The sequence below is a fragment of the Macaca mulatta genome, chromosome 7 (assembly GCF_049350105.2).
Source record: "Macaca mulatta isolate MMU2019108-1 chromosome 7, T2T-MMU8v2.0, whole genome shotgun sequence".
Lineage (NCBI taxonomy): Eukaryota > Metazoa > Chordata > Mammalia > Primates > Cercopithecidae > Macaca > Macaca mulatta.
Window position 1 is genome coordinate 164544144 of NC_133412.1, and position 20850 is coordinate 164564993.

The 20850-nt window shown below is 52.1% G+C and overlaps 1 protein-coding gene across 7 annotated transcripts in view; it reads right to left on the bottom strand.

The window, feature by feature from the left end:
- CCDC88C (coiled-coil domain containing 88C) overlaps positions 1-20850 on the bottom strand; it is a 149756-nt gene that overhangs the window by 19372 nt on the left and 109534 nt on the right. For all 7 annotated transcript variants that reach the window (XM_077941623.1, XM_015144375.3, XM_015144377.3 and 4 more), the window contains 9 exons: positions 20518-20645; positions 19022-19163; positions 17683-17871; positions 16415-16576; positions 14338-14615; positions 10366-10509; positions 7381-7567; positions 3929-4074; positions 775-864 (listed from right to left, as the gene is read on the bottom strand). In XM_077941623.1, coding sequence (XP_077797749.1) covers positions 775-864; positions 3929-4074; positions 7381-7567; positions 10366-10509; positions 14338-14615; positions 16415-16576; positions 17683-17871; positions 19022-19163; positions 20518-20645 — 1466 coding nt within the window. The remainder of the gene's footprint in view (positions 1-774; positions 865-3928; positions 4075-7380; positions 7568-10365; positions 10510-14337; positions 14616-16414; positions 16577-17682; positions 17872-19021; positions 19164-20517; positions 20646-20850) is intronic.

The following is a 20850-nucleotide window of genomic DNA, read 5'->3' on the forward strand; positions in this document are numbered from 1 at the left end:
CAACCTGGATGTCACGGCGAGACTCTGTCTCAAAAAAAAACCAAAACCAAACCAAAACAAAACAAAAAGCACACACACAAAAACCAAAAACAGACTGAGGTTCGGAAATTCTGTGGTTCTGGATTCCCAGAGAGACCTCAAGGGATTTGCGGAGATTTTGACTTCAAGGCTGGGCCAGGACAATCCGAAGGGACAATTCCTTGGGTTCAGGCCGTGGACAAGGGGCAGCACTGCTAGGCTGGGCCAGCTCCACTCAGGGAGGAGCTGCTGCTCTCTGGGGAAGAGACATGTCGGTGAAGCCACCCTGAGGTTCTGTGCATCCAGAAAAATCTGCATGCGGTCCAAAGGTTCCCACCTTTGAAGACCATGGGGGCTGGGCCAAGTGTGCTGCCCGAGCATCCTTTCCAAACCAGGAACATGGGTGTCCACACCATGTTTAATCCTGAGACAAAACCCTGACAAGGCAGCCCTGCCATCCTGCTTGAGTGACTCCAGTACCACGGATGCTCTGTCCCCTTCAAAGGCCCACAGCTAAATGAAGCCTGTGTCTCACTGGGGTCACCCGGCACTGGCCGCCCCTCACAGGACAAGCCAGAGTACAGAGGCAGGCGGAAAGGATTGTAAACTCTCTCTGATGTGGGAGACATCTGTCACAGGTGATCTGCCACATAGCAGACGGTGTGGAGCCTGCCCTAGATGGCTGCTTTCACCCTGTGCACAAAAAAGGAAGCTTTTAAGTTCTGTCTTTATGTCACCACACTTAAATCAACTCACTTCTTTGGAGGAGGATCATAGAACTTGTATTGATCCATGATTTTTTCTTCCAGCTTTTCCTTATGTCTTCGTAAGGCATTTAATTTGTCTCTGTGAATACAGGAGAAAGAAAACCTATCAATCCAGTTTTAAATCAAACAAGTGAATTGACTCATTGGCCCAGCCTGGAATCTTGTGCACCCGGGGTTGGTATTTTTCCGGAATTGAGATGAGGTTAGTTATCACCGTCATGGTCGCTGAGTTTGGAATACGTGAATGGAGGCATGTGCCGTGGGTTCAGGGAGCCCTGTGACCCTGAGATTTACTGAAGCCCCTGGGACCCAGCTCAAGGCAGCAAACTTCTAACAATCTGAAAACTCACGCTCAAGACCCAAGGTTTCTCCTTCCAGGTTGTTCAAGACGTGGGGTGCTCCTGGGGTCAGGCAGAAGCTACTCCCCGGTGGTGAGGGGGTGGGGTTCAGGGGGTACATATTACCACCACCTGGGCATTGAGGTTGAAAAAGTCAGCTCAGCAAAGTCAGATGCGTGACTCAGGGCTGTTCCCCCTCAGAAGCAAACTCAGAAGCTTTCAGGGGCCAGAAAGAGAAGCTAATGAGCACAACAGGGCTGGAGAAACCAGGGACCCTGGTGGGGACTGCAGTGAGCTCCTGTGCTGCCAACGCTGGCAGACGACTGCCATGGGGGAATGAACCAGGGCACAACAGGGCGGACCTCCCAAGAAGCCAGATGCCCAGATGATGAAGCCAAATCTCTCAATTCCTAAATATTGGAAGCTGGGTCATTTTTCAAGAACTCTGCAAGGGACCAAAGAGATACCTCTTGAATCTTGGGCAGGCTCAGGCACCTCTGCTTACCGGGGAGATCTTGGCCTTCCTCATACAAACAGAAAGCTTCTGTTTGCACTTAGGGAGTCACAGGGCTGCGTCCACAGTGCATTCGGAGCAGCGCTGCCCACGGGACTGCGGACTACTGCCGACTCCTGCCTCAGTGCTGGGTGGTCTTGAGGGCCCAGACCCTTGGTTTCCTCATGGTCTGGAAACCCTTGGTTTCCTCAAGGCCTGAAAACAAGGCCTTACATGAGAGATAACAGCTCATTCTCGAAGCTGCCAAGGTCCTGACCCAACCAAGGCCTTTCCCAAGAGCTCACGATGAGGTGAGCCCCTGTAACAAGCGATCTCAGCCACGCTCCGCTCCCAGTCCCTTGACTCAACATCTGTGTGCTGGTGTTCTGTGCTCATGGCCGTGCTGCTGAGCCTTAAGCCTTGAGTGCTTCATGGCTGGGGATGGCCCCACAGACTCACACAAACTCCAGGGCCTGGAGCAGGCCCCAGGAAGCCTGCCAACCCGCTGGCCTGGAGTAGACACTGTCTAATGCAAAAACGTCATCAAATAATCCCCCTGAGTGCTCCTACACTCCTTCTAGTTAGCACCTGCCCAACCTCTGCTGGCGATTTTTATCACCAGGATTATAGAGGGCCAACTTCAGGGTCATTTCCACCCCACAATTACAGTGTGCTTTTACATACAAACCATCCTCCCGAAGGGGGCACGCCAGCCCTAGACACGTAGGTGAAGCCAACAGAATAACAAAGGGGCATCGTTACACCAGAGAGCTGGACAGCACCCTGGTGTTCACTGTGACCACAGTGATCACGTCCCACCACAAGCACGTCCCTTCTTGCCTTCCCCATACTGATGCCAGCACACCCATGCCTGCCCGGACGCCAGTACCAGCCATTCCCGATCACGTGGAAGGACAGCCCACCACCATGGCCAGGATCCAGAAACCACTCTAGATTCTTCATTTCTCGACTTCTGAGCCACGAGATTCCTGGCACCAGGGTTCGTCCTCTTGCCCTCTATTTCTGGAAGCTTCTCTGGCCCTGCTAGAGTAGTGTATCTTCCAAAACAACTCCAGGAATCCAACATCTTTAGCTGGACACGGAAGCTACCACAGCTGAGCGTACACCTCCTTTTCCAGCCTTCTCTTCAGATGCCCCCTGCACATTCCCCGCACTTAGACCACCTGCCACAGCTCACCTTCTTGTCCTCACCTGCCACGGCCCCCCTTCTTGTCCTCACCTGCCACGGCCCCCCTTCCTGTCCTCACCTGCCACGGTCCACCTTTCTGTCCCCTCACCTGCCACGGTCCACCTTTCTGTCCTCACCTGCCACGGCCCACCTTTCTGTCCCCTCACCTGCCACGGCCCCCCTTCCTGTCCTCACCTGCCACGGTCCACCTTTCTGTCCCCTCACCTGCCACGGTCCACCTTTCTGTCCTCACCTGCCACGGCCCACCTTTCTGTCCCCTCACCTGCCACGGCCCACCTTCCTGTCCCCTCACCTGCCACGGCCCACCTTCCTGTCCCCTCACCTGCCATGGCCTACCTCCCATGGGCCTACCTCCCATGGGCCTCCCCCACGCCCTCCGGGGTAGCTGTGGACTTCAACTCCCCCTATGTTTTTTTTCCACACTTCATGTAACCCTTCACATCTGGCTGGTAATGGACAAAGCTTTGTTCACATCTGACCTTCCCTACTGGTTCCTGGCTACCAGGGGACTGGTTCTGTGCACCTCACAGGGCCCACGCTTAAACCAGCACCTCGTAAATACCAGCTGAGTGAGGCCAACTGGGGCACACCAAGCCCACTTCCCTCCATCCAGGGGGACACGGACAGGTGCACAGCACTCATTCCCAGCCTTCAGTTCGAATTCTCCCTGAGATACTTCAGTGTTCTCAAGATTTTTTTAAGTGAATTTAATTCTAGAAGCAGAGAAAAGAAGCTTCTGGTGGTGGAAAGCACCTCTGAAAGAGCAAACAAAAGCCAACTGCCATCACCTCTAGAAACTGAGAACATTCCAGGAAACTAAGGGAAGTCCACGCTGGTGACCGGTCTGTGCCCTGCCCGCAGGATCCCAAAGGGCCCAGGGGGTCCTCTTTGCATGGGAAGCCAGGATGTCCAGAGACTGAGGACGTGTAACTGTGGTGAGGGTGTGGAGAGCGGTTCGGGGAAGCCAGGACGTCCAGAGACTGAGGACGTGTAACTGTGGTGAGGGTGTGGAGAGCAGTTCGGGGAAGCCAGGACGTCCAGAGACTGAGGACGTGTAACTGTGGTGAGGGTGTGAAGAGCGGTTCGGGGACTCCCTGCTTACATGTACTGCTTCTGCTCCTCATGGTACTGCTCCTTGTTCTCCATGTTCTGCTCTAGAAGCATCTGGTTCTGCTGGCTCAACAGCTGGATCTGGCTCAGGAGGTGGTGATTTTCTTCCTCCAAGTTCCCCTTGAGACGGGAGAGCAGCTAGAACACAGACCAACAGCATCTCAGACACCACGTGACCAGGTGATCCCACTGCTGGGAACCTAGCTTCCAAAGGAAGAAGGCCACTGCACAAAGATGTTCAACGCAGTATAATCTACAGCAGTGGAAACGTGGAAAGGGCCAAACGGCCAATGACGTGGGAATGGCTGAGTTCCCTCTGTCCAATCCAGATGTCTATGGCAACATGTGGCTACTGAGCAGTAAAATGCAGCTACTCTGAATCATGATGCACAAGTGCAAAATACGCAACAGATTTTGAAGGCTTAATACAAATAAAAAGAGTATGAAAAATCTCATCAATAATGTTTTTGTTTGTTTCTTTTGAGACAGAGTTTTGCTCTTGTTGCTCAGGCTGGAGTGGAGTGGCATGATCTCGGCTCACTGCAACCTCCGCCTCCCGGGTTCAAGCGATTCTCCTGCCTCAGCCTCCTGAGTCTCAGCTGGGATTACAGGCGCCTGCCACCACGCCCAGCTAATTTTTTGTATTTTTAGCAGAGACAGGGTTTCATCTTGTTGGCCACGCTGGTCTCGAACTCCTGACCTCAGGTGATCCACCCGCTTTGGCCTCCCAAAGTGCTGGGATTACAGGTGTGAGCTGTCGTGCCTGCCCTGAAGTCTGCCAACTTCTGTTCTAGAGTATGATCGGGGGGCAATGGGAAAATCACAGGCTTTGGATTCCAATGCGCGACTCTGAGAAAGGAGGATGGGCTCATGGGGCCACCGTAAAGATTAACACAGAGGAGAACACAGCAAAATGCCTGGTGCACTGGAGGTGGGAAACACAGGCTGTCCCCTCCTCGTCACCCCATTAGCAATTACAACTCTGACTTCAGAAAAACCAAAATTCTCCCTGTTTTTAATGTAATTATACATAATTTATGCATACAGTGAGAAGAACTGGAAGGGAAAAGGTGAGGCTATGGCATTTTTTTCACTAAAAATACTTCTGTGATTGCCACTGCTATATTACTTGGGCAATAATTAAAACAAATACCATAATAAAGCATTAGTCTCCCCAGTGTAGAGAACTGCACGAGGCTTGGGGGTCAGGCACATCACAAACATGGCAAGTCAGCGATCTGTAGGGTGAAAGGCCGTCCCTGGAAACTCAGCTTTGGCCCAGTGGAAAGACCCTGTGTGGCCGGGGAGCTCCCAGGAAACCAAGCCAGCTGGGCCCCACCCTTCAGCCCAAGTCCATGATCCTGAGGGCCAGTGCATCCCAGTAACAATGGGGGAGCTGCTCTTCCACCTCATTAGATGCCGGGCAACAAACCAATCCAATGTAAGGCATACGGGCTCCTGGAGAGAGGCGGGGTGGAAGGAGCGGAGAGCCCGGCTCCGAGCACAGCCACGCCCTCACCACTTCACTCATGCTGCTTCGCTTCTGCCACAGGGTGAACCATGTCCCCAAAATTCATACAGTGAAGCCCTAAGCCCCAGTCCCTAGCATGGGACTGCATTTGGAGACAGGGCTCATAAAGAGGCCATTAAGTTAAAATGAGGCTGTGGTGAGGGTGGGCTCTGATCCGATCTGACTGATGTCCTTTCAAGAAAAGGAAATTTCGACACACAGACACTGGGAATGAGCCTGCAGAGAGAAAAGAGCACCGCCTGCAAGCCAGAGAGAGGCCTTGGGAGAAACCAGCCCTGCCGGTTCACGGATCACGGATGTCCAGCCTCCCAAGCGGGATAAACCCACTTCTGCTGCTTAAGCCACCTGGCTTGTGGTCTTTCGCTCCTCCAGCCCAGGGAGACGAACATGGCTTCCATCTGCAGCCTGTTTGGGGAGACTGGTTTGTGCTGGATCTGGAGTTCCGCTGAACCCCTCCCCAGAAGCCACCATCCCGGCCACAGCCCTTCCCTCGTCCCCTCTCATGACCTGTGTTCCACCCTGAGTGAACCATCAGCATCTTCCAAAAAGCCTCCCCATCCATTTCTGTGCAAATCAGTCCTTCCCATGCAAAGCCTACCACACGTGTCCAGCTCTTGCCAGTCCTTCACTTCACCACAAGTGTGACCTTTTCCACGGGGCCTGCCTTGCAGCCCCTGACCTGAGGCCTCCTGGAAAATCCTGACGCACCTGCCTGTGACAGCACAGCCCCCGGGGCAAGGATTCCACAGGCAGTGCCGTGGCCTTTGCCTCCATCCTGCCTCCACCCCCATGGGGCCCTCAGGGTCCCAGGGTCTCTCATTCTCAGGGGGCAGCATGAGATCCGGGTGGGTGCACCCTGCGCCTCGGTTTCCTCATTTGTGATGTCTCACAGGGCTACCGAAGGGTCTGGACAAAAGGCGTCTGAGACTGTTTTTTTTTTTTTTTTTTTGAGACGGAGTCTTGCTCTGTCGCCCAGGCTGGAGTGCAGTGGCGCAATCTCGACTCACTGCAAGCTCCGCCTCCCGGGTTCACGCCATTCTCCTGGCTCAGCCTCCAGAGTAGCTGGGACTACAGGCGCCCGCCACCACGCCCGGCTAATTTCTTTTTGTATTTTTAGTAGAGACGGGGTTTCACCGTGTTAGCCAGGATGGTCTCGATCTCCTGACCTCGTGATCCGCCCGCCTCGGCCTCCCAAAATGCTGGGATTACAGGCTTGAGCCACCGCACCCGGCCGACTGTTTCTTGACAAAAGAGCAAACCTTGTCCTGAGGTGCCAGCTGTCCCTGGGGCTGTCTAGGAGGTGGGGTGAGACCTATGTGCTCCTCCCTGCCAGACCTGCCTCACCAGCCTTCCGTGTGCTGGGGTCTGTTAAGATCTCATCTGGAGAGGGTCTTGCTGCTTGAGACCATTTCCAACCTTGTGTTCTAGAAGGGAGGGCTCTGGAAGCCGGGGACTCCTGAGTGAGCTCCGTCCCAGAGGCAGCCACACCCCCAAACGGAGCAAATTCACACCACTGCTCTAGAACAGTGTGACTTCACACCACTGCTCTAGAACAGTGTGACTACACACCACTGCTCTAGAACAGTGTGAATACGGAACTGAAGAGATGTAGGAAGACAGCATAGACACGGCCAAGAGGATCGAGATAAAACATCATCAACCGTCCCCACCAGGCCTCTCCCGACCCTGCAAAAGGCAACGGTCAGACGGCGGTTTCTGTGTACAGTCGCACCAGAAGCCGCACTGACCCCGTCAGCACCTCTGGCTTCACCCCAGCCTCTGTGCCACCTCCACACATTTGTGTCTTTGCGCACAAATGCCCATGAGGACCCCTCACAGCCTGGCTGAGTCCTGGGTTGTCCCCTTGGGGGACTCATCCCTGTTTCCCGAGGCTCCCCCGATGCGGGCCTCACCTCGCAGTGGTTGTCCAGCTTGGTCAGCGAGATGTCCATGGTCTGGTGCTGCTCCTTCAGCTCGTCAAAGCGGGCCTGCCAGCGGTTGAGCTCCAGCTGCGCGTTGTTCAGTGACGTTTTCAGCTCCTTGGTGTGGGCATGCAGCTCCTCGTACTCCCCCTTCAGCTGGTGGTGCAGGAAATTGACCCTAGAGGGGGAAGAGTCACAGGGCAAAGGGGCTGAAGAGCCTGCCAAACAGGTATCGGCCCAGAGGCCTGGGCTATGTCCCAGCTCTGACAGTGGCAGGCTGTGTAACCTTAAACAAAATCACAACCTCTCTGGGCCTTTTTATTTTTTCCCCATGTGTAAAATGAGGAGCTTGAACAAAACTGTCCATCAGCAAACTGTGTTCTTTGGGGTTCCATGAGGGTACCCTTGATGCCACCACACTGAGCCTACAGGGAGACTGAGCAGGCAAGCTCATGAGCAGACAAGCTCAGACACCTGTCTCAACATAGCATCATGCTATGAGCTCTTCTATGCTACAGCTGTGGTATCTGTGTACACTTGAAAAATAGGATTCTGCTGTTTAAAAAATGTTTAAACCACTGAACTAGAACACTTTTGCTCTAAAATTCTATGTCTCTGCCCAGCTCTTCTTCCCAATTCCAAGCCCCTTTCTAATTTCACCTCCTGAGATAAAGTGTGAGATGGTGTGTATTATGTAAATCTACTAAAATTGCCATCATCAAAACAACTATTACCCAACTGGGAGTTCCCTGGAGATTTGTATCAGAAAGCTCAAATTACCAGGGTCTTGTGGACTTGATTTGGACATAGACGTGTCTTATTTGGCCTGTACAATTTTACTTTTTAAAAACAAATTAGTTGGCCGGGTATGGTGGCTCATGCCTGTAATCTCAGCACTCTGGGAGGCTGAGGAGGGAGGATTGCTTGAGGCCAGTTCCACACCAGCCTAGGCAATATAGTGAAACCCCCATCTCTGCAAAAAGTAGAAAAAAGTTGCCAGGAACCTGGGAGGCGGAGGTTGCAGTGAGCTGAGATCACGCCACTGCACTCCAGCCTGGTGACAGAGCGAGACTCCATCTCAAAAAAAAAAAAAAAAAAAACGTTGCCAGGCACAGTGATACACACCTGCGCTCCCAGCTATCTGGGAGGCTGGGCTGGGAGGATCACTTAAGCCCGGGGGTTGAGGCTACAGTGAGCCGTGATCATGCCACTCCACCCTCAGCAGCTAAACAAGATCCCATTTCAAAAAAAAAAAAAAAAAAAAAAATTAGTCGCCAACATTAAAAAATTTGAAGTTTACATCAACACCCAAACATTCAGGTTCTCTTAAAATGTAAGAAACAAAAGGCTGACCAGGCAGTCCCGGGCCTGCCTCCAGCTGGCGGCCTTTGCTGGAGCCGACGATTCTTTGCTGCCCTTTTAGATAATGTGCATTCTCTGTTCTACGGTCTGTGGTCTATGTCTGGCAGTGTTTCACCCATGTGCTTGATTTGCCTGGAGAGCCAAGGTATCTGAGTTTCTAACCCCCCGTACACACTCATTCAAGTATGTGGGAGGAGGAATTTCGTATGGTCAAGCCTTTGCAATGAGACAAGACCTGGATTCCATCCTGACTCTGCTGTTCACTAGAAACACTGACTTGGAACAAGTTATTTAATCTCTCTCAACCTGTTTCCTCATCTGTTTAAAGAAAAGGGCCGGGTGCGGTGGCTCAAGCCTGTAATCCCAGCACTTTGGGAGGCCGAGACGGGCGGATCACGAGGTCAGGAGATCGAGACCATCCTGGCGAACACGGTGAAACCCTGTCCCTACTAAAAAGTACAAAAAAAAACAAACTAGCTGGGCGACGTGGCAGGCGCCTGTAATCACAGCTACTCGGGAGGCTGAGGCAGGAGAATGGCGTAAACCCGGGAGGCGGAGCTTGCAGTGAGCTGAGATCTGGCCACTGCACTCCAGCCTGGGCGACAGTGCGAGACTCCGTCTCAAAAAAAAAAAAAAAAAAGAAAAGTCAAAAAGATAATAATAGTATAGTCGATTCTCATTATGTGTGGTAGTCATGTTCTATAAAGTTGCTGTAAACACTGACTTAGTGAACAGCGAGGCATCCAGCCTAGGGAAAAAACACAGAATTAGGTTCCCGGGAGCCTCTGGTCACATTTCTGTTACTTGATCAATACATAACCTTGTTTTATGTGGGTTTCTGTTTAAAGATACCTTATGTAACATAGTCACAGCCAACAGCACTATAACTCATGCCTGAACAAAGCTTATCTAAGACTTTTTTCTCTGGAAGGCACATCACAGCCACCTTCTGCTTAGGGACATGAAACAGCACTTCAGTACTACAATTGTGGGTCATTTTAAACAGCAAAGTCACTTCCCGAAAGCACAAAATCTGAAAACCGTGGCACTGAAGAGATTCTGAAAGGGACATTTGTTTGCAGTAGGAGCTGAAACAAGAAGGCAGCGTGTTGTCGTGTGTGCCCTCAGTTGGGAACGTGCGCATCCAGCAACTCCCACATTTCACCACTCGGTACGGGTCCACGAAAGCTCCACAGAGACTGGTCTTGGGGTGGCAAATAAAACTTTAGCAAGTAGGTGGATTCACAAATAGGGGCTCTGTGAATCATGAGGAATCTGCAGCTTCTCCTTTATGAGCATGAGGCGGGCTTGTGCCAGATGATGAATTCACCTGTGCCTGATGCAGTCCTCACAAGGGTCGGAGATGGTGGGGGGAGAACCACCCAACTCAGATGACGCACCATCCCCAGATGTCACCTGAGTCCTCGCATGCCAGCAACCAGCTGGAGTTACCCTTTAGCTTATTTTACCCACCCAGCTGTTCACATAGCAAGGGATAAAAATCCACCATTGCCAGGGCACTCGACCTTCTCAGTGGTTGCTATGCAAGGAGGGTCTGAACAGAATCGGGGGTGCTGAATGCCACTGCATGCAGGGCTGGGCGCCAGCGCTCACCTGTCCAGTTCGCCCCGCAGCCTCTGGTTCTCGCCCACAGCGAGGGCGTTTGTCCTCTGCTCCTGCTGCAGCGCCTCCCGCTCCGTGGTCAAGACCTTCTCCCGCTCCTCCAGCTCCGCCTTGCGCTTCAGCATGTCACCGTGTCTGTTGGAGGGAAACACCTCCTGTGAGTGTGGCCAGGGCCTTCTTTTCCTACAGGTAACTCACACCCCAGAGGATCTGCGTGTCTCCTGTGAGAAAATGGGATTCCTCTAGAGATTCTCTCTGCAGAAGTGAGGGGCATGGGGCAGGGAGCAGGCGGGGAGTGTGGCCACCGGGAGTCATGTCCAGGCCAGTCCCGAGCCCCGGAGCCCAGAATCCTCTTCCTCCGGCCCGATTTGCCTCCATAGTCCCTCCATGCCCTGATCAAGCAGTCCCTCTTCCTTTAGCCACCTGACAACGCGATGACTACATTTTCTGAGCTCCATGCCCTTCTCTTTTAGGGAATTATAAACAAGCACAAATAAATCTAACAGAAACCATAAAACAAACAGTGGAATTCCACTGCACATCACAGCTAATCCCACCCTCCAAGGGCTGGAGAAGCCTCTCCCTCTCCCCTTCGTGCTTGCATCCACTTTTTCTTAGTCTGGCCTCCCCCAGGGCACAGAGGCTCACCCAGGAGCTGCCAGGGACTAGCTGTCACATACACACAGCAGCTCTCCTCAGCCCCTCAGCCACAGCCCTCACCTTCCCCACAACTTTCTCCCTAGCCTCCAGGCTCTAACCTTCTCCAGGCTCTAATCTTGTCCAGGCTCTAATCTATCTTTGTTGGTGCACTGGCCGTCTCTGGGGGGCAGAGTACAATGATGCAGCCGCATAGGCCCTGGCCCCTCCCCCTCCCAGCCTGTTTCAACCTCGTGTGTTTACACGTGACCCAGGATCTCCTAGCAGACTGGAAGTGTTGAGAAGTCTGAGGCACGGTCTCCTGATCTTCCCCATTCAGACAAATGCTTCTCTACAGACCCCTTCCTGAGTGTCTCACACCCAAAGACAATCTGACAGAGACTAGCCAGTGTCCCTGGGGTTTCCAGCCTTTCTCTTCAGGACTCCACTGCACCTTGTTGGAAAAGCACATTAATCAAGCATGTCTCTAACCATTAGCAAATGACCCAACTGTAGGGCAGAAACTTTATAAGCCTTGCTCACCACTGAATCCCCGTGTGAGGAATGACACGTAGTGAATACTTGTTAGAGCAATGAGTGAGTGAGCGTCTCTGATTTAAAAGTGTCAAATGAGAAGAGAGAACCATCATCCTTGCGTGCCATGTACCTACACTCCTAAACCTGTAGCCCTGCTGCAGACACACCAAGGGGGCCTCCAGTCATCTGTCCAGCCAGCAAAAAGCACTGAGTAACCACCACATGCTGTATTGAGCAAGGACCTGCAGGGAAAAACAACAGTCCAAACTCCACCTGCCAAAACCTTTGCCCTCTGAATTCACATTAAGAATACAATAAGGGGGCCAGGCGCTGTGGCTCATGCCTGTAATCCCAGCACTTTGGGAGGCCGAGGTGCGTGGATCACTTGAGGTCAGGAGTTCAAAACCAGCCTGACCAACATGGTGAAATCCCGTCTCTACTAAAAAACACAAAAATTAGCCGGGTGTGGTGGTGCATGCCTGTAGTTCCAGCCACCTGGGAGGCTAAGGTAGGAGGATTGCTTGAACCCAGGAGGTGGAGGCTGCTATAAGCCAAGATCACTCCATTGCACTCCAGCCTGGGCGACAGATTGAGACTCCATCTCAAAATAAATAAATAAATAAAACAATACGGCATTATTTAATATAACATAACATAACATAACACTAAGAATAAGGCATACAAATGCCTGGTGAATGCTGGGCATCATGCTGGTATCAGACGGACACAAATGCTCAATTAGTTTGTCAACTGGGTGCAACTCCTATCACGTCTAGACACAGCACCATGTACACAATAAATGTCACACAAATAACAAGATGGGTGGGGGAAGATGAGGGAGAGATCAAAGTGCCAAGAGGCAGCAGATGCTACTTTAGGCTGGAAGGAGTAGTCTTATAGTTTCAGATGCCTCAACAGCCCCTGAAGGATGGAGATCTGGATGGATAAAAGGGGTGATGAACTCCAGATAGAGACAAAAAGGAAGCACTTGATAAATGAATGTCGTCACCACCCATGAACCCACAAGCATCATCAGTGCCCACACAAGGCTTTTGTGACTCATGACATTTGTGCTCCTGACCGTGGAGATGTCCTCCCCACTCCCACCGTGAAGAACCAATGATCACTTAGCCATGTTGTTGAGGCTGCTTCAAAGGAAACACCACCAGCAGGGCCACTTCCCAGGCAAAGGAAAGTGGATCTTGCTCCCTCTGTTGTACTCCAAGTATCTGAGAGCCTCTCTTTAGCCACATCTCTCTCATGCATCAGATTCAGGTACACATCACACCTGCCCCTCAGACTCTGGAGAGCAGCATCCTACCTCTCCTAGCCCTCCCAGGATCCTGCCATGCTCTGTGCTGGTGCCTGGTACCATCACTGATTAGCAGGAGACAGAATCCCAGCCCAGGTTGGCTGACTTAATGAATACAAAACCCAAGACCATAAACCGTCAAGAGTGCAAAGTTAAGATGTCTGCATTTCAATGTATGTAAGTTTTACCTGTAAAAAATGGGGCTTGGGGATGGAGAGTGGGAGGTGCACATAAAATGAGAACCGCAGGACATAAATGACTGTCGAGGGCGCATGACGCGTACACAAGAGTTTCACTATATGATTCTGCTTACTTTCTATATGTTCGGAAGTTTCCATAATTAAAGGTTAAAAATGAAAGAAAACAAGCGAGACCTTGATATGAAAGAGCTGGGAGGCCAGAGAAGGCACACCCCTACAAACGGAGCCATGGAGAATTCCCTCCTTATTTCTGTTTTGGGGAGAAAAGAGAGAAGAGAACCCTTAGGGATCAGGGCCGCAAACGCCCACTGGAAGTAGTAGAGGCACCCCCTTCTCCACACAGGACCCCTTCTTGCTACTATCTCCAGTTGCACAAATTCCAAATTGCTGAAGGTAACGTTTTATTTACTTCCCTTTGGGAAAGCTCAGGTGCCCCAACAATGGGAAGCAGCCAGACAAGAGATTTCCTGCAGGGGAGGGCCGGGGAAGTCCTGGTCCTGAGGGTAGCCTGACAGTCTCCCCAGGCCTGGCCCAAGGCCCCGCGGCAGGCCTACCCAGGGGCCCCACCTCCACCATCCTTCACCTCCCTACACACCCTGCCTCTCCCCTGGGCCCTGACCACTTCTCCAAGGCCCTGTCTCTCCTCCAAGCTCTACCCCTCCTCTCCTCCAGGCTCTACCTCTCCTCCAGGCTCCATCCCCATCAAGAGGCCCTGGCCTCTCCTTCAGGCTCCACCCACCTCCCCCAGGTCCTGCCTTTCCCACAGGTCCCACCCATCTCCCCCAGACCCCACCTCTCCTCCAGGCTCCACCCCTCTCCCAAGGCTCCACCTCTCCACCAGGCTCCACCCCTCTCATGAGGCCCCTGCCTCTCCTCCAGGCTCCACCCCTCTCCACTGGCCTGACCTCTCCTCCAGGCTCCATCACTCTCCCTCAGGCCCCACCTTTCCCACAGGTCCCACCCATCTCCCCCAGACCCCACCTCTCCTCCAGGCTCCACCCCTCTCCCCAGGCTCTACCTCTCCACCAGGCTCCACCCCTCTCATGAGGCCCCTGCCTCTCCTCCAGGCTCCACCCATCTCCCCCAGGTCCCGCCTTTCCCACAGGTCCCACCCATCTCCTCCAGGCCCTCTCCATCTTTCCTCCAGGCTCCACCCATTTTCCCCAGGCCCCGCCTCTCCCCCAGGTCCCACCCATCTACCCCAGGCCCCACCTTTCCCCCTTGCCTCTCCTCCGGACTCTACCCCTCCCCAGGTCGCCTTCCTTCCCCAGGGCCCACCTCTCCCCGAGCTCCTTGTGCTCCAACTCCAGGTTCCGATGCAGCGTCTTCAGGCAGCTGTGCTGGCGGATGAGGGCCTCGTACTCAGCCGATTGCCGCTCGTGCAGCGTGCCCAGGTGCTCGTGGTCCTGCAGCAGGGCCTCGTAGGCCGCTGTAAGCTGCTCCTGCTGCCTCTGCAGGCTCTCGTTCTCCGTCTCCTTGGCCGTGTGGTGGTTCTGAAGCAGCGCGTACTGCGCGGTGAGCGCGGCACTCTGGGAGCTCAGTGTGGAGTTCTCCACCTGCCGAGAGGGAGAAGCGCGGCGTGGCGCAGGCCCCACAGTCAGCGAGGAGGGCTGGGGAGCAGGTCAAGTGCTCGAGCAGACACGGAAATAGCCGGGACCTTCAGGGCAGAAGACCCAGAGGGTACCCAGGACGGCTGTTCCAGAACTTAAGGAACTGCTGTGGGAAGGGGACTAAACCACATAGACGGGCACTCAAGAGGCTGCTTCAGTCCTGAGCCACTCGCCACAAATGCGAGCTGCTAAGGCAGATGATGTCCTTTTCCTAGATCCCTTTTCCCCTTGGGTGCTGTGCCCTCTGATAATTTTTTAAAAACCTCTTTTCAGCTGGCTGTGGTGGCTCAGGCCTGTAATCCCAGGACTTTGGGAAGCAGAAGCAGGAGCATCACTTGAGCCAAAGAATTCAAGACCAGCCTGAGCAACATAGTGAGACCCCATCTCTACCCAAAAAAAAAAAAAAAAAAAAAGGTATTTTTAACTTAGCTGGGCATGGTGGTGTATGCCTATAGTCCCAGCTGCTTGAGAGGCTGAGGCAGGAGGATTGCTTGAGCCCAGGAGTTGGAGGTTATAGTGAGCTATGATTGCAGCACTGCACTCCAGCCTGGGTGACAGAGTGAAACCCTGCCTCTTACAATGAAAACAAAACCTATTTTCTAGAACAAGTAGACAGAAAATCTGTACATAAGGATATAGAATACCTGAACAATACTATCAACCTACTTAACATAATTGATATTTGTATACCTCTGCATCCAGCGACATCCAAAATCACCAGAAACTGAAGAGAAGGGAATATTTCCCAAATTATTTTATGAAGCCAGAATTACCCTGATATTAAAACCAGATTAAGACTGTAAGAAAAATCCAAAATAGTCAATATATTGTTTTCTTGTTAGCAGTACAAATTCCAATTTCTTTGCCAAACAGTTTCCTGTTGATTGTCCTTGCCCCATAAGTTACATATTTTCAAACTTTTCTCAGAAACTGCAATAAAAGGCCAGGTGTGGTGGCTCACACCTGTAATCCCAGCACTTTGGGAGGCGAGGCGGGTGGATCATTTGAGGTCAGGAGTTCGAGACCAGCCTGGCTAACTTAATGAAATCCCATCTCTACTAAAAATACAAAAATTAGCCAAGGCACAAGAATCACTTGAACCCGGGAGGCAGAGGCCGCAGTGAGTCAAGATCGCACCACTGCACTCCAGCTTGGGTGAAAGAGTGAGACTCCCATCTCAAAAACAAACAAATAAAACCTGCAATAAATAAATAATTTTCCACAGTCTACAAGCAATAAATGAAAACAAGCATCTGAAGTGGCACACAATCCTAGTTCTACTTGATGCTCTCAACAGTCTGGGAGCCTCTTCATATCCTATACTTCCCTCTTACAGATTAAAAATTTACATTGGCTTAAAAAGAAAGAGTTCTGCCAGGTTCTACAGTAAAGAAACCTGGTTAACTTTGTTAAACCAAGCTTAATCCTGAAACCTCTTTTCCAAGTCAGTCCTAAAAACACCTCAAGGAAAAGACTGGAAAACATGGACAAGAATGCAAGTAAAAGGAGAGAAATAAAACTTTTGCCCATGCAGCCATTTTCTCAATCACTGAAAATGGCTTAAAAACTATCACCCCCTTCACTGATCACTGTTTGCAGCGGGTCTATTAACAAAACCCCAAACTGCTCTGTGCTTTGATCTGCTGCTTCTTTTGAGGAGTCCTAATGCCCCCAGTTGGTCCCCAGGAGCCACAGATAAACATCCCGTGGGGCTTGTGACCACTGGCGCTGGGAGCTCCATTCACCTGCAGCTTGGCGGTCTGTGTCTGCAGTGTGGTGTTGTGCTCCTGCAGGAAGGCGCTCTGTTTCTGCAGTGTCAAGATCTGGCTGCTGAAGGTCACATTCTGGGTCTCCAGGTGCTGCAGCTGTTCCTTGAGCAGCTGCTTCTCAGCCTGCAGAGCTGCGTTCTAGAAGATCGGGAAGCATGAGCCAATCAAACTCCAACTGGGTAAATGCTAACTGGCCACAGGTACTTGGGTTGTAACGAACTCTCAAAAGTTGAGGTTTTGGGAGCCAAAGCGAGGGTCTGCTGGATGAGGGCAGTATATTTTCTCTCTTTGAAAAAGAAAATCAGCAGGATTTTTTTTTCTAAAGGCTACACATCATGGGGACACTGCCTGAGACCCAGGTATGTAAGTGGGAGGTGAGTGCATGCTGGAGTTAAAGCCACTTCCTTTGTCTCTTTAATGCTTTCCTTTGTTTTCTGTTGAACACCTTAAGAGTGCATTTCTGTCTCCCATTGACTCCAACCCTGAGTATCTCTCAGGACAGAGAGTCAAAGCCTTAGGCTACAGCCTTACTCAGAGGTGACAGCAAGTAGAATAAGGTGCTTCACGTTACATGAGATTAATAAAGACCATGTTAAAGTTTGCCACCAACTGGGCTAAAGGCCAGGACCCCGTAGTCTTTTACTATCCCTTATTAGCATGGGGCTTTGGGTCAAGTCTCTTAAATTCTGTTTCAGCTTTATCATTGGTCAAATAATGAAAATCACCACTCTGAACTTCATAAAGTCATTGCTGAGAATCAAAGTCAGAGGTACGGACATGCATTACCAGACTTTTTCCAGCAAGGGCAAGATAGGAAATACTTTTGGGTTTGCCAGCCATGGGGTTTTCATCTCAACCTAAAGAATCACTGTCACTGTAGGGGAAGCAGCCCCAGACAACCTGTAAACAATGGGCATGACTGTCTGCTAATAAAACTTTATTTACAAAAGCGGGTGGGGGGTGGAGTTTGCCAATCCCTGGTACTGGGCACTGAAATACACAACACCCCAGGAAGAGGCTGAATTGCCATGAAGACTGTGTGTGCCCCTGATGTGAGAATCACTGAAGGGACCTCGAATGAAGAGGAGCCCCCGGGACCTGCAACTCAAGATGTGTCCAACTAGATCCGGCTAAATCTCCTGTGTTCTTTACAGCAATGACAAGTCATCAGTGGGACCACTGATAGGGCAGTCTCTCTCTCTCTCTCTCCCCCCGATGGACCATGCCCAGGCCAGCCCACTCACATTCCGCTCCAGCTCGATGGCCCGGTCCTTCACACGGAGAAGCTCCATGGTGGCTTCCTTGTGGCCGGGCCCCCAGGCCTCCTTCCCCTGGTGACTGGCGGCTGTCTTCCCCGCAGGGTGCTTGAAAGAGTTCTGCAAGTGCTGCCCCTCTCCCTCGTTCTGCCTGAGGGTCTCACACTCCTTCTTCAGCTACAGGTGGGCGTGACAATGAGCAAGGAGGCTTTAGGCAGAAGCAGCTTGGCCTGGAGCCCCGAGTGAGCGGCTGAGGGCAGCCGCACCACACCCTCTGCACTCCCCACACTCGCCCGCCCTGGTGCGTGTAAGCGAGACACGCTCCTTTTCTTTTGAGGGGAAGGCACCAACCCTCTGCCCTACACTTTCCCTTCCCTTCCACAGAGGACAGGGAGGTGGGGGCCTGCGACCCGTTCCTGCCTCAGTCCCTGCTTTAGCCACATGGCTTCCTGCTTTCCTGAGCCTCAGTTGTCAACTCCTTCAAACAGAGGTGAGGCTGGGATACAGGAAGTGAACAGGGATGAGGTCTCAAAGCCCCTGCCGGCGCTGCAGCGGCTTTATCCAGATTCCTATTCAATCCTGCAGCCAAGAAGCATGGCACGTGTTCAAAACTGAGGCTGGAAGAGCACGTGTGTGGAAGGGGGGAGTGTGCACACCTGATGACCTGTGAGAGTGTGCACGTGGAGAGCACGTGTTGGGTGTGTACACCTGTGTGTGAGGAGCATGTGTCTGTGTGTGGAGTGTGCACATGTGGCGGGCACATGTATAATACATGTGTAGAGAGCATGCATGTGTATGTGTAAGGAGCATGTGCATTATGTGTTATGGAGAACGTGCATATGTATGTGGAGAGTGGAGTATCTGTGGAGAACACACATCTATATGCATGTGGAAAGTGTGTTCCCACATGTGACAAATATGTGTGCACGCATGCACCCAGAAGTAGACATGTGCATGTCCTCACGGGTCCCTGTGCACCCGTCTGTCTCATCAGAAGGCTCCTGTGAGACTCTGCAGGCCGTTGCTCAGTGCCCGATGTGCAGTCTCACGGAGGGCTCTCATGGGTGTTCCCATATCTTGCCTGGTGGACTTGGTGCTGCTCTAGGCCACTGCCCGCCTCCCTGCAGGCCTGTGACTCTTAGTCTGGTTCTGTTTGGCCCCAGTGTGTGTGATTCTGAGGGTGGCTCCCTCAGTCACCCTGCGGCACATCCACACCTGCCCTAGAAAACGGGTGTCCGGGTCACCCCTCTGCTATACAGGTGAGGGGCTGGAAAGGGTGAGGCCAAGAATGGGCAGCTGGGCCGCACAGTGAAACCTCCATGCTCACCATCTGCAGCTCGCTCTCTAACTGGCGATTTAGGCTCGCTTTCTCTTCCATCTGTGCTTCCAAAAGCACAATCTTTTCTTCTTTCATGGCTAGTGTTGTTTTTAATGCTGATTCGTTGCTGCCCTCCAAAATCTTGTATTTTCTGGAAAACACAAAGATATAATAGTATCGCTTATCTACTCCTGCACAAGTTCCCAGTGTCCTCACTGCCAACACATCATTCCTTCCACTAGGCTGGGTTATGGAGCTGCAGCTTTTGGTCCAGAAGAACTCATGAGCCAAAACTCATCTTCCCAGAGCCCTCTGGGGGTTCCCTGGGTAGAAACACCTGTGACACCTTCAAAGGCAACACCACAGCTACAGTTTTACGGTCACTGTCTGAGGCAGGAATTATTGCCATTTTACCCAAGGGGAAACTGAATCTCAGAAAGGTTAAGCAATTTGCCCAAGGTCACAGTGCTAGGTTAAGTGGTAAGTCTGAGGCCTTTCCACCAGAGAGGACTCCTACTATAAGACATGTGGATCTTCTAGGTTACAAGTCCAGGAAAAGACCAAGACCTTGGATTTCCTTAAAAAACAAGATCAGGACGAGCACAGTGGCTCATGCTTGTAATCCTAGCACTTTGGGAGGCCGAGGTGGGAGGATCACTTGAGGTCAGGAGTTGGAGACCAGTCTGGCCAACATGGTGACACCCCGTCTCTACTAAAAAAATACAAAAATTAGCTGGGCATGGTGGTGCATGTCTGTGATCTCAGTTAGGAGGCTGAGGCACGAGAATCACTTGAAACCAGGAGGCGGAGGTTGCACTGAGCCGGGATCACATCACTGCACTCCTGCCTGGGTGACAGAGTGACACTTTGTCTCAAAACAACATCAATAACAACAAAAAAAAAAACCCCAAGATCATTTAAGCAAGCATTGCAGGGAAAAACTCTAATAGTCTACTTTTTAAAAAACATTAAGAAGCGTGGCTGGGAGCAGTGGCTCACACCTGTAATCCCACCATTTTGGGAGGCTGAGGTGGCCAGATTGCTTTGAGCTCAGGAGTTTGAGACCAGCCTGGCCAAAATGGCAAAACCCCCTCTCTACGAAAAATACAAAGATTAGCCAGGTGTGGTGGTGCACGCCGGTGGTCCCAGCTGGGTTCTCCAGCTGGGGCTGGAGGATCCCTTGAACCTGGGAGGTGGACATGGAGGTAAGCCGAGGTCATAACGCTACACTCCTACCTGGGTGACAGAGTCAGACCCTGTCTCAAAAAAAAAAAAAAATTAATAAGCTTTTTCATCAAACAAAATCTCCTTCCACACCTATCTGAGGACCTCAAGGAACAAGAGCTGGAACAGAAACGACCAAGGAACTTTGGGCTCAAGGAACTGCGTGAGATCAGAGCCCTCGGCAGTAGAGAGTTCATGGCGGTCTCAGGGGAGGGTGAGGAGCCTGCAGACTGAACAGCGGAGGAAGTGCTCCCACGATGGGGAGAGGGAGAGGCCCTCACGTGTCACTGCCGCTGTCGTCCTCCTGCAGCAGCAGCTCCCTGTTGAGGCCGACCTTCTCCAGTTCCTGGCTCAGCTTGTCCAGCTCACTACTGAGCTGCTGGCTCTTCAGCTTCTCCAGCACCAGGTCCTGCAATGATGGGGAGAGAGCACGGGACAGGAGCTCAGCAAAACATGCAGGGAGGCCAGGTGCCAGCCCCGCCCGGTGTGAGCAACTGTCCTCCCAGACCACGGCTGTCTTCGTGTGGAGCGAGGGGACTCTGAACCCCAGGGATGCTCTTCCCGAGAAAAGCCAATGAATGCACTTGTCCAGCCCTCCTGGTGCTGAAAACAAC